The 14,046-nt window shown below is 42.5% G+C and overlaps 1 protein-coding gene across 1 annotated transcript in view; it reads left to right on the top strand.

Moving 5' to 3' along the window:
* GSR (glutathione-disulfide reductase) overlaps positions 1-1,421 on the top strand; it is a 45,003-nt gene extending 43,582 nt beyond the window's left edge. The window contains exon 13 of the mRNA XM_027529925.1: positions 483-1,421. Within this exon, the coding sequence (XP_027385726.1) occupies positions 483-632 (150 nt within the window). The 3' untranslated portion in view covers positions 633-1,421. The remainder of the gene's footprint in view (positions 1-482) is intronic.
* Positions 1,422-14,046: the final 12,625 nt, after the last annotated feature.

Below are 14,046 nucleotides of genomic sequence, written 5' to 3'. Positions count from 1 at the left end.
GAGAGCTGAGTGAGGTGGACAGTGGAAGGATGTTGGGGCAGAATTATGCAGGGACATGTAGGCTGTTTTATGCTATATCAGGATTAAAGATGTAAGTTTTTTTAGAGGTTTTTAAATACCAGGTATCTCTCATGACTAGACTTCCCTGGTGGCTCAGAGGGTAAAGTGTCTGCCTGCAGTGCGGGAGAAGGGGGTTCGATCCCTGGGTCGGGAAGATCCCCTGGAGATGGAAATGGCACCCCACTCCAGTACTCTTGCCTGGAAAATCCCATAGACTGAGAAGCCTGGTAGGCTACCGTCCATGGGGTCGCAAAGAGTCGGACACGACTGAGTGACTTCACTTCACTTCTCATGACTAATAAAAAAATCATTAGTGTACAAATGTGTGTGTGCATGTGTGCACACGCCTAGAAGGAGATTGATCACAAGGAATTGGCTCATGCAATTGTGGAGGTAAAAACATTTTTTCTTTTCTTTTGCAGGTGGTTGGAATTCATATGCAGGGAATTGGATGTGATGAAATGCTGCAGGGCTTTGCAGTTGCAGTGAAAATGGGAGCCACAAAATCTGACTTTGACAACACGGTTGCTATCCATCCTACCTCTTCAGAAGAGCTGGTCACACTTCGCTGAGAACCCAGAGACGTGTGGCCGGCAGCTGGACCAGTAGACCTTCGGGAAGGAACCAAATCATCACGTTTACTTACTGTTCCCACTTTCCGTTTTTCTTTATCGTCATCAGGATCTTCCAAGTGTGGAAATTTTCAGTCGGCTTATTTCTGTACTTAGAAATTTGTTTTGTTTTTCAGGATTGATTTTTCACTTGGTCACATCTCTCAGTAATTACTGTTTGTTTTATTAGTAGCTCTGGGCTGGCTGGTTTTTGTGTTTTTGTTTTAGCCTCATCCTAAGTATAAAACTATATGAAGTACAGTTAAATGAATGTTCCTGAATGAATATTGCTTGCTAATTTTTATAGAGGAAGATGACAGTTGCTCTTCACATTTAAAGAATGCAAGTACAGAGTGATTTTGTTTTTTATGAAGCCAGTACTGTGCTCTGCATATTGCAAAGCTATTTCAAGGATGTGAGTTTTCTTTAAAAACATATAACTTAAGAGGCATACCTCCTGTATTTTATTCTTTATTTTGTTCTAAATGATTTAAAATGATTCCTGTTGACTTTTAAGAGATGAAGTTCATCAAATTTGGGAAAGATTTGAGGAGGCTGGTTGCGTGAAGGACATTTGAGAAGTGATCCTGGCTTTCAGGAGAGGGACTCAAATACTTCCAAAGGCCTTTCCTCTGCCAAGAGCTCATAGTTCAATGAATGGTTGCAATTTTTGTATATGTTCTTGTCATTTTATTTCTTTGAAAACTGTTTCCAAAAATCTGAAAATAAAATCACAGTCTTTTCTTCTTATAATATTTGTTATGAGTTAATGGGTGACAGTTCATTTTCTAAGAATATTTCAGATTGAAGGGTCAGATGGCCAAAGTGAGCTGCTTTGAGTAGGCTTAAGGCCTTATGGGAGAGAAAAGAGATTTTGCTTTTATAAGACCAGAGGCATAATAGAAACATTTAGTGAATATAATGGTTGAGAAATCATAAGTTTTTAGCATTTTATTTCCATTAGCCTTTACCAGCTAGGTTAAGTAAGCTGGTTACATTTTCCCATGGCTTTCAATAGTGACTTAGTGCTACTGACTTCTGTCATTAAGCCTTTACTGAATGTCTTCCTGGTTAGCCATGACCAGGTTGCCGCTGTACTGACGGATTAAGTAGGTCCAGTCTCAACAAAAGAAAACTGTCACTAGTAACCAGGTTATATATCTGTCATCGAGAAAACAGGGTCTAAAAACCTGGACGTGAACTGACATAATCACTGCTGGCCAAAAGGTCATGGCCTGCAGTCCTGGGCTCCGCTGACCTGGTGGGTTTCCTTTTATCGCAGGAGCCCCCCACACTCCCTTTTTTCTGGTTCCAGAGTACACCAACCTGGAAATAACCTTTTCCAAGTGTTAGTCATCTTTCTCATTAGTCCTCAGCTCAGTCCAGCCTGCAAGCCGATCACCCAAGTTGCGAGTGAAGGCTCAGATACATGAGGCAGCCTGGTGTAGGTGCTCAGTAGGAAGGAAAGCTTATAGTACTTGGTTTCTTCAAGTAACCATATAATCTAGCGTAAGAGGGAGAATTCTACACAAATAACTGGGATTCAAAGCGGCGTGTTAAGCATAGAGTGACCGTATAATCTATTGACTAGAATGGGACACTTGGGGAGTGGGAGGGGCACTCTTAATTAATTGGGACCATAGACACAAATTTGTACTCTTGTGGGAAAAGGGGACAGTGCCATCCTAGTGAGGCTTTGGAGAGGTGGAAGGATACAAGTTCAGAGGAAGCAGAAACTACCAGTTTTCTGGGAAAACTAAGAGGTATGTAGGATTTGGAATTGGGGATTGTGGAGGAGGTCAGAGGATGTGGGAGGTACAGCGGGGCAGAGATGGCCACGTATACATGGGGAATGATAAAGTTCAACTTGACTGGAGCTGAAGAGCATGTGTTAGCTGAATGTTCTTTCCCACTTGTTAAACCTGATGGTCTGGTAATATATTGATACGTAATGAACTGCCTGAAAACAGGCTTAACCTAGCAATCATTTTCTTACACTTCACAATTTTGCGGGTCAGGAATTGGAGCAGGACGGAGCTTGCAAGGATGACTCTTCTGTTGATGTTGATAAAAGTCAATTGGTGGTGTTCATATGGCAGATGGGCTGGCTTAGTGAGTCTAAAACAATCGTCCATGTGTCAGACACTTGGACAGGGGTGACTGGCTGAAAGGCTGGGCTCGGCTGGGGCTGTCAACCAAACTGCCCACGTGTGGCCTCTCTAGCATGGCCGTCTCCGAGTTGATAGATGGAAGCTCAGGGCTCCCAGAGATTGTTTCAGGATTCCCAGATAGGCACTGCAAGCCCTATGACCTAACCTTGGAAGTTCTAGAATGTCACTAATACTCTGTGTTATCAGTTAAGCAAGTCACAGAGGATTTAAGAGGGAGTGAATTGGACTTCAGCTGTCATTGGGAAGAGTGGTAAATTTGTGGCCATCTGTAATCACACACACTAATGGCAATCTACTCATTTTACAATGTTTGACTAACACCACCTTTGTGAAGACTTCTTTCACGGTCTTATGCGTATGTATTCCCATAATTCCTTGTCACATAAGGCGGTCTACACTATGTGTTCACCTCGCATATGTCACTTTCTACTTAGTGTCAATCATTTTCTGTATTCTCTATTTCAGTTTTGTAATATTCCTGGTATATTATACAGCAAATTTGGCTGTACGAGGAAGAAGGTATGTGATTGTGTGATTTTTGAGACTAAGATCTGTATTTAAAAAGAGCCCTGTAACCCTAACCGTAACATTTTAATCCTTAACTTTTTTGTGAAAAATGGGTAGGCAGGATTTTCAGGCCTTCAAACTTTCCATGAATTTTTGTGTGAATCTGACCTCCAGGGAAACAGGTAGATACAGAAGGTGATTTCCATTGTGCTCTACTCTGAGAAATACTCTTTTTTTTCCATTACCATTGATACAATAATTTAGCATGTTGACTCATCAATAAAGATCAAAGTCAACATTTTAAAGGTAAGAATGATTGTATACAGTCATTTCTAGGTTTTATATAGCGTACTTTAAGTGCTATTTAATGTCTTAGGAGAAGTTTCAAAACATGCTAAATGGTAGGTAGCACTGGCGTTAAATCTAGATTTTACATACAATGTTTATGCAAACAAGTCCCCTTAAGTTGTGTAAGCAAACATTTGTTCATTTTGCATGTTCAACCTCTAGACTCCATATATTTGAGGAATCCGAACCTTACAAACCTTGGAGGCGAAGCCCAGCTCCCCACATAGAACCTAGAAATGCTTCCTAGACTGGTGCAAGGCTTCCCAGTCTCCCTTGCAGCTAAGGAGGAGGCACATGGCAGACTTGGCCAATCAGACGCAGCCATTCCTGAGCATTCAAGAAACCAGTGATGCAAAGGAACAGGGATAGGAGGCTCCATCCTAGTGGCAGGTGATGGCCGTCGTGGCAGTAAAATCAAGGGGCAGCCTGGCTGCAGCCCTAGTGCCTGTCTTGTTGGTTTCTAGCTGTCGTGATCAGAACACCATGACACTAAAGCTGACCTCGCTGGCCCATTTCCGAGCCATGGTTTTGGCCACTGTGACTCTGGCTGCCTAACTTCTGAATATGGATCACCAGTCCTCCCAAGATTCTGTGAGCTACCCTACATAGGATACCATTCCTTTTGCTTAAATTAGTCCATGGTTATCTGAAAGTTACACTAACCCTGTCTTAATTTCCTAAAACCATCTTGAATTTCAAGAAAGCTTGTCTGTCTAGGTGCACTTGCTGCGGTGCCATTAAATACTTTTCCATGTTCTTTGCTCCTTTCAAAGTCAGGGAGCACACCCTACACATTTCTGTGCTGTGTGTTCCTCTTCTTCACTGCAGCATCCAGTACTGTTGAGTGACTGGGAGCAGTGGGAGATGACAGTAGAAAATTAGGTTGTGCTGTGTAAAGAGAACCTTGATAAATGGATGAGAAGAAGAGCAACAAGGAATCATTGAAGATCATCAGAAGAGGAAATGTCATCAAAGTGGGGGTTAGAAGATGAAGGTGGAAATAGCAAAAAAGAGAGTAGGATGGAGATCAGCAATGGGGCTGATACTGTCTTTGTGTGAGTCCATAAAGGGGCCAGACTAGGGTGGTGGCAGTGGGAGTGGAAAGGAATGCATGCAAGAAAAATTGTATTAAAATGAACCTGCAGAATTTGTGAGCTGGTTGAATTTAGGGCTTGAGGGGAAGGGAGGAGTCAAAACTAGGCCTGACGTTTCCAGCATGAGGGACTGGGAGAAGGATGATACCATTCATAGAAAGACCATTAATAAAATACCAACAACAGCCAGAGGAACTGGTTGACAGGGAGCAGATGCTCCAAGATTTAGGCATGTTGAGCTTGTGGTCCCAGTAGGGTCCTGGAGATAAAGAAGCTGGAGTTTAGAAGAAAAGTCAAGACTTGGGAGAGATTTGTGAATTACACACGTGAAGATCATAGTTAAAGCCACAAGTCTATGCATGACCCTTAGGGAGTGTGATGAGAGACAAGGCCAGAGCATCAATAATGCCCACATTTAAAGGATGGATAAAGGGCTAAAATCTTGGAGGAAAAAGACAGGATAGGAATAAAGTCATGGGGAAGGTGCTCGGCGAAAAGGGAGAAGAGTCTTAGGCCACTGAACCTGAAGGCAGAGGAATGTTCACGGGAGTGTCAGTGTTCTTCAGCCAAGGAGCATCCCATCTTTGAGCAAGTTTTGCGTGCGTGCTAAGTTGCTTCAGTTGTGTTCTACTCTTTGCGACACCATGGACTGTAGTCTGTCAGGCTCCTCTGTCCATGGGATTTTCCAGGCAAGAATACTGGAGTGGGTGGCCATTTCCTCCTTCAGGGAATCTTCCTGAACCAGGGACTGAACCCAGGTGTCCCACATGGCACGTAGAGTCTTTACTGTCTAAGCCACCAGGAAAACACCATGCTTGAGTGTGGGGAGGAATAAATACTAGAGTGAATAAGACATGCTTTCATCATTCAGTTCAGTTCAGTTCAGTCACTCAGTCGTGTCTGACTCTTTGTGACCCCATGAATCGCAGCACGCCAGGCCTCCCTGTCCATCACCAACTCCTGGAGTTCACTCAGACTCACGTCCATCGAGTCAGTGATGCCATCCAGCCATCTCATCCTCTGTCGTCCCCTTCTCCTCCTGCCCCCAATCCCTCCCAGCATCAGAGTCTTTTCCAATGAGTCAACTCTTCGCGTGAGGTGGCCAAAGTACTGGAGTTTCAGCTTTAGCATCATTCCTTCCAAAGAAATCCCAGGGCTGATCTCCTTCAGAATGGACTGGTTGGATCTCCTTGCAGTCCAAGGGGCTCTCAAGAGTCTTCTCCAACACCACAGTTCAAAAGCATCGATTTTTCGGCACTCAGCCTTCTTCACAGTCCAGCTCACATCTATACATGACCACTGGAAATGGGGACATGCAAATCAAAAACTACAGTGAGATACCACCTCACACCTGTCAGAATAGGTATTGTCAAAAAACACAAATGCTGATGAAGATGTGCAGAAAAGGAAATCTTATTATACTCTTGATGGGAATGTAAACTGGTACAGCTAATGTAGAAATAAATATATGGAGGCTTCTATAAAAACTGAAAATAGAACTACCATATCATCTAGCAATTCCACTCCTGGATATATATCTGGAAAGAACAAAAACACGAACTCAAAGATACATGTACCCCAGTGTTCACAGCACTTGGAAATTATTTACAATATCCAAGATATATGGAAGCAAGTGTCCATCAAGGGATGAATAAAGAAGATTTGGTATATATGTGTGTATATATACATGTGCTGTGCTGTGCTTAGTTGCTCTGTTGTGTCTGACTCTTTGCAACCCCGTGGACTGTAGCCCACCAGGCTCCTCTGTCCATGGGATTCTCCAGGCAAGAACACTGGAGTGGGTTGCCATGCCCTCCTATTTTACATATATACATACAATGGAATACTACCCATCCATAAAGAAGAATGAAATAGCAACAACATGGATGGATTATTATGCTAAGTGAAATAACTCAGAGAAAGATAAATACTGTATGATATCATTTTTGTATGTGGAATCTAAAAAATATAACAAACTAGTGAATATAACAAGAAACAGACTCACAGATATAGAGAACAAACCAGCGGTTACGAGAGGAAAGGGCAAGGGGCAATATAGGAATAGGGAATTAAGATATACAGGCAGTTATGTGGAAAATAAGCTATGATGATATACTGTACCACCCAGGGAATATACCAGCATTTCAGAATAAGTATAAATGGAGTATAGCCTTTAGAATTGTGTATCACTATACCGTACACCTCTAACTTAGGTAATTTTGTACATCAACTATCCTTGAATTATAAAAACAAGAATGAAGTTCTGACACACTCTGTGGTGTAGATGAGCCTTTAACACATTATTCTGAGTGAAACAAGCCAGACAAAGAAGGACAGATATTGTATGTGTCTACTTATACAAGGTGCCCAGAATAGGCAAATTCATAGAGACAGAAAGTAGAATAGAAATTGCCAGACTCGGGGGAGGAAGGTGTGGGGACTTAACATTTAACAGGTGCTGCTTGGGATGATGAAAAAAAGTTCTGAAAATGGGGAGTGGTGATGGTTTCATAACATAGTGAATGTACTTAATCCCACTGAATTATGGACCTAAAATGGGTTAAAATGGTAGATTTACTTTATATTTTACCTTATTAAATTTTTTTTTAAAATAATGCAGGGAATAAAATAAAATCTGGAACTGCTGCAGCCATCTTGTGGCCATGAAGGCAAAATTTTGCCATAGTTAGAGGATGTGAAGATGATTCATAGTGACACTGGTGGTGTTGAATTAACGAGACCCCAAAATATCTGTCTCTGCATTTGTTATGTGAGATTAGAAACTATGTATTATTTCAGCTATATTTAGATAGATCTTTTGTTACTTGCAGTTAAAATATTCTAAACCAAAGAATACATTTCCATAGTTCTGAGTTTGTTTATATTATAAACAAAAAATGAACTTTTTCTTGTAAAAATTTAATTTATAAAACTCTGCATTTACAAAATTGTAGGAAATACCTTTTACATTAAAAAAACTAGCAGGATTGTTTTCTATAGCAAGTTTCATATGTGATAGCATATGCAAAGTATTAGCAGTTATCAGACATTTAGGTAATAATGGCACACCACTCCAGTACTCTTGCCTGGAAAATCCCATGGATGGAGGAGGCTGGTAGGCTCCAGTCCATGGGGTCGCTAAGAGTCGGGCACAACTGAGCGACTTCACTTTCACTTTTCACTTTCATGCATTGGAGAAGGAAATGGCAACCCACTCCAGTGTTCTTGCCTGGAGAATCCCAGGGACAGAGGAGTCTGGTGGGCTGCCGTCTACGGGGTCGCACAGAGTCGGACACAACTGAAGCGACTTAGCAGCAATAAAAGTTAGTTCCTTTTTCCTTAGTGTTTTAAAAATACTTAAGTCTCAAAATTCTACTTATATAAAACCTCTGGAGTATATTGTACCACTACTGAATAAAGTAACCTATATTATATATAAAACATCTATAAAATACATAAAATTCATAAAAAGACTTCCTGTTGAAATTTTTATTCAGATGAACCCAATATCAATACCCCAGGGTTTTAATAATTTGAAAAAAAGGAATATTTGGTTATAGAATTTGTAATAGTTCATAAATACTTTGAAAGCTCAATCTGCTTTAAAGATTATTGATATGCCTAGATATCTTAAATTGTATCTTGCTTTGTTTGTTTTTGCCCAACTTAAAAATTTCCTCCTTCTTTCCCTCCTGTTTGAGTTGTCTCTTTACTCATGGTCTTCATGGAGGAATATGTTAGGGCAGAGAACAGAAAGAACTTTGATTTTCAAAAGCTTAACTCTGTAGAAATTTAAGGATATCCTTTATCCCCTTTCTTGGCATACTTCTTCCCCCACCCCTGAATAATATCTTCTTCCTTTCCTTTGAAAACTCAGATACAAACTCATCAGCATAGATGTTGTTGGTTTTTGTTTCCAGTTTGACTAACAAAAATGACATCTCACTGTGGTTACGCTTTGCATTGCTAGGACTCTTCATGAGAGTGGATCTATTTTCATGTCTTTGTTGTGATGGGTTCCTGGTCTTCAAATGTCAAACAGGATCAGAATGGAAAGTAAGAACAAGGTGAATATAGAAACAAGAAATTTGCTAGGCCAACACTACACTAGACAAGGGAACTTTCAAGAAATTATACTTAGCATGGAGATGGAGGATAGACTGACTCCTCCAAGTCAAACACTTGCAGTAAAATAAAGCTGCAAAGCCTGACGAGCAGAATGGAATCTGACTGTCTCGAGCAACTTTGTGGCATATGCTGGAAGCTTAACTAGTGACGGGAAAGGGGAGAAGACTGAGGTTGGTCCCCCATGAGGTGGTATTGTAGGTGGTTTATAGGGTCTGGAGCCAGGGTGCCTGGCTCTGAGCCTGTGTAATACTGTTTATTTGCTGGGTGACATTGGACAAGTTACTTAATCTCTTGCTGCCTTCCTTTGTTCATAAGTAAAATAGGGATAGTTAAAGTATTTACTTCACTGGGTTCTTGTGAGGATTAAATGAGTTAATGCAGGTAAAGAAGTTAGCATAATAACTAGTGCATAATAAACTCGGTTGCCCATGGCTATTCTTTGTCAGGCCAGTGAGCCTGATGTCAACATGTGTTCAAAGAGTGAGTGGGGTTATAAAAGGGGAAGTCTGAGTTAAGGCAATAATAGATCAGGTGCATTGTTTTAAAACATTTGCTGGGTTTCTTCTCTGTGCAGGGCACTGTGCCAAGTCCCAGAGAAGATAGAATCTTCTGGTTAGGAAAGAAGAGGAGACTTTGCAATCAAACCAAAAGTTGAAGGGTGGGAGGAGACACAAAAGTCCTTTGAAGCCAGCAGTTTCTGTGCCCCTTGGCCTTTGGTCTCTGGCTCTCTTAGGCCACTTGCTGCCCAGGATGCCAACAGAGGTGGGGCTGAAGCCATACTGTGATAGGAAAGGGAAGAGGACAAGTTTAAATTATCCTTCTGCAGGGGATCTTCCCAAAACGGGTTGAACCCTGGTCTTCCGCAACGCAGGCAGAATCTTTACCAGATGAACCACCAGAGAAGCCGTAAGTTATTGCCATCAGTCCCTAAGTTGTATTTGACTCTTTGCGACCCCATGGGCTGTAGCCCACCAGGTTCCTTTGTCCATGGGATTTCCCAGGCAAGAATACCTGGGCAGGCTGCCATTGCCTTCTGGGGGTGGGGGCACTTAAGTTATACCCAATCTTTAAAGTGTTGTTGATTTGTTCTTAAATTTAATTAATTTATTTCCCCATGGGCTGTACGTCAAGGCTGTATATTGTCACCCTGCTTATTTAACTTATATGCAGAGTACATCATGAGAAACGCTGGGCTGGAAGAAGCACAAGCTGGAATCAAGATTGCCGGGAGAAATATCAATAACCTCAGATATGCAGATGACACCACCCTTATGGCAGAAAGTGAGGAGGAACTAAAAAGCCTCTTGATGAAAGTGAAAGAGGAGAGTGAAAAAGTTGGCTTAAAGCCCAACATTCAGAAAACTAAGATCATGGCATCCGGTCCCAACACTTCATGGCAAATAGATGGGGAAACAGTGGAAACAGTGTCAGACTTAATTTTGGGGGCTCCAAAATCACTGCAGATGGTGATTGCAGCTATGAAATTAAAAGATGCTTACTCCGTGGAAGGAAAGTTATGACCAACCTAGATAGCATATTCAAAAGCAGAGACGTTACTTTGCCAACAAGGGTCCGTCTAGTCAAGGCTATGGTTTTTCCAGTGGCCATGTATGGATGTGAGAGTTGGATGGTGAAGAAAGCTGAGCGCCGAAGAATTGATGCTTTTAAACTGTGGTGTTGGAGAAGACTCTTGAGAGTCCCTCGGACTGCAAGGAGATCCAACCAGTCCATCCTAAAGGAGATCAGTCCTGGGTATACATTGGAAGGACTGATGCTAAAGCTGAAACTCCAGTACTTTGGCCACCTCATGCAAAGAGTTGACTCATTGGGAAAGACTCATGCTGGGAGGGATTGGGGGCAGGAGGAGAAGGGGACGGCAGAGGATGAGATGGCTGGATGGCATCACTGACTCGATGGACATGAGTTTGAGTGAACTCCGGGAGTTGGTGATGGACAGGGAGGCCTGGTGTGCTGCAGTTCATGGGGTCGCAAAGAGTCGGACACGACTGAGCGACTGAACTGAACTGAATTTATTTCCCCATGGGCTGTAGCCCGCCAGGCTCCTTTGTCCATGGGATTTCCCAGGTAAGACTGCTGGAGCGGGTTGCCATTTCCTTCTCCAGGGGGGCACTTAAGTTATACCCAATCTTTAAAGTGTTGTTTTGTTTTTCAATTTAATTAATGTATTTGACCGTGCCGCACGGCTTGCTAGATCTTAGTTCCCTGATCCGGGGTTGAACCTGCACCCTCATCAGCGAAAGCAGAGTCCTAAGTGCTGGACCACCAGGAAATTCCCTAAAGGGTTGTTCTTAAAATGTTCATCCTCTTTGTTGTCCTCTGGCAAACCTGGGTTTTTTCTCCTAGGAGTAGCTTTATCCATTCCCCAGATTGTTAGCTATCATGAAGGAAAGCTGATGAGTGCACAAGTGTGGTGAGAGCTGTGATAGGAAAGCTCCAGGAGCTGTGGAGCAAACCAAGGACAGGCATGACCCGGAGTCGGGGTCCAAGGAGGCATCCGGATAGAGATATTTGAGGACTTTGCTCCCTTCTCTCTCTGCATCATGAATTTCTCTTTCCTCATTGGGTGAGAACCATCAACATACACAGTTCTATAATCAGCTCCCATTGATCCCAAATCCTTCCTTAATCTTATATCCCTTCTCGCTGCTGCTTCATCACTTTGAATCTATTTCTAGCAAAACCCTTAAAAGAGTTGTCTGGATCTTGTGTCAATACTCAGGCATTCATCCTCACCACACTATGATAACTGCCCTTGTGAAGGTCACTGATGACTACATGGTCAACCTTTTCTTCTTGAAACATTTCTTCACTTAGCTTCTGGGAAACCCACTCTTCCTTAGTTCTCCTTCTCCTTCCTTAGTCCCTTCTCAGCATCCTTTCTGATCTTTCTTCGAAGGACTTTGAACTCATTTCTTGTCTTTCTTTTCTATTTTCATTTACTACCCAGATGAACTGAGCCAGTTTCATGGCTTTAAATCTTTTTTGGGCCATGCCACATGATTTGCCAGATCGTAATTCTCTGCCATGGATTGAACCCATGGCCCATGCCCCCTGCAATGGAAATGCAGGGTCCTAACCACTGAACCGCCAGGGATGTCCTCAATTCTGTGGCCTTGAATGCCAACTCTAAGCTGACTCCTGGGGCCAACTGCCTACGCAGCAGCTCCACCTAGGTATCTAATAGGGACTGTCAGCTTCATGTGGTCAAACGAACTCACTTCCTCCTCCAGAATCGCTCCTTTCCCATCTCAGTACATGGATCACCACTCACTCACTTACGCAAAATAAAAATTTGTAGTCATCCTTGACTTCACTCTTTGAGTGAAAGGTTTTTTTGTTGTTGTTTTATCCATCTTTTGGATGTGCCATGTGGGATCTTAGTTCCCAAACAAGGATCCATCCCACATCCCCTTCATTGGAAGGGTGGAGTCTTGACCATTGGCCTGCCAGGGAAGTCCCAAGTGAAAGTTTTTTTGATGACTTACAATGAAGTTGCTGCCAGGCAAAGGGTTATTGGGACAGCTGACTTTCATATATGGACCCTAGTTGAGAAAAGGATGGTGTTGAAAATAGTGAAAGTTAGTCACTCAGTCATGTGTGTCTGAGTCTTTATGAGCCCATGAACTGTAGCCCACCAGGCTCCTCTGTCCATGGAGTTGTCCAGGCAAGAATACTAGAGTGGGTTGCCATTTCCTTCTCCAGGGGATTGTCCCGACCCAGGGATCAAACCCAGGTCTCCTGCATTGCGGGCAGATGCTTTACCAACTGAGCCAGCAGGGAAGCCACTGTTGAACGTATAGAGACTAATTACAGCTGTTGTATGGGGAGACCAGTTGGCCCCTCGGGAAGCGTCTCTGAGGACGTCAGTAGGACATATGTTGGTGCTTAGCTCTATGGGCACAAGAGCTAAGGTTTCAGTGCACTCCTCTAGCAGGCTAGGGATGAACCCAGAGGCTTTCAACCATAAAGTTTATTTCTCACTCATGCTCCATGTCTATTGTTGATGGGTTATAGCTCTACTCCATGTCATCCTCACTCCAGGATCCAGTAGACACAGTGCCCCAACCTGGAATATGGCAGGTGAAAAAAACAAGACAGTGAATCACAAGCTAGCTCTTAAAGCTTCGCTTAGTTATTACATGTGTCACATTCCATTAGCCTAAGCAAGTCACATGCCACTCCTATGTTTAACAGGGCAGAATAATCTTCCTTCAAGAAGAGGTAATTATGAACAATTACACAACCTACCATAGAAGCCACTGGATTTGGCAATTGGGAAATCATTGGTGACCTTTGAATAGACCTTAACTGGAGACTCGGATACTAATAATAATAGCTATAATTTGCTGATTGCTTGCTGTAATCCACATACTCTGGTGAATGGCTTACCTTTATGGTCTCATTTAATCCTTGTTTGATAGCCATGATGTTTGATGATCCTGGAGTGAGGACAACATGGAGTAGAGCTATGACCCATCCACAATAGACACGGAGCATGAGTGAGAAATAAGTGATGAAGTGATCACTCACCTGGAGCCAGACATCCTGGAATGTGAAGTCAAGTGGGCCTTAGGAAGCATCACTATGAACAAAGCTAGTGGAGGTGATGGAATTCCAGTTGAGCTATTTCAAATCCTAAAAGGTGATGCTGTGATAGTGCTGCACTGAGTATGCCAGCAAATTTGGAAAACTCAGCAGTGGCCACACGACTGGAAAAGGTCAGGTTTCATTCCAATCCCAAAGAAAGGCAATGCCAAAGAATGCTCAAACTACCACACAATTGCACTCATCTCATACGCTAGTAAAGTAATGGTAAAAATTCTCCAAGCCAGGCTTCAACAGTACATGAACTGTGAACTTCCAGATGTTCAAGCTGGATTTAGAAAAGGCAGAGGAACCAGAGATTAAATTACCAACATCCGTTGGATCATTGAAAAAGCAAGAGAGTTCCTAAAAAACATCTACTTCTGCTTTATTGACTACTCCAAAGACTGACTGTGTGGATCACAACAAACTCTGGAAAATTCTGAAAGAGATGGGAATACCACACTACTTTACCTGCCTCCTGAGAAATCTGAATACAGGTCAAGAAGCAACAATTAGAAC

The sequence above is a fragment of the Bos indicus x Bos taurus genome, chromosome 27, assembly GCF_003369695.1.
Source record: "Bos indicus x Bos taurus breed Angus x Brahman F1 hybrid chromosome 27, Bos_hybrid_MaternalHap_v2.0, whole genome shotgun sequence".
In the NCBI taxonomy this organism is placed as follows: Eukaryota; Metazoa; Chordata; class Mammalia; order Artiodactyla; family Bovidae; genus Bos; species Bos indicus x Bos taurus.
This window is presented reverse-complemented; position numbering and strand designations above follow the sequence as displayed.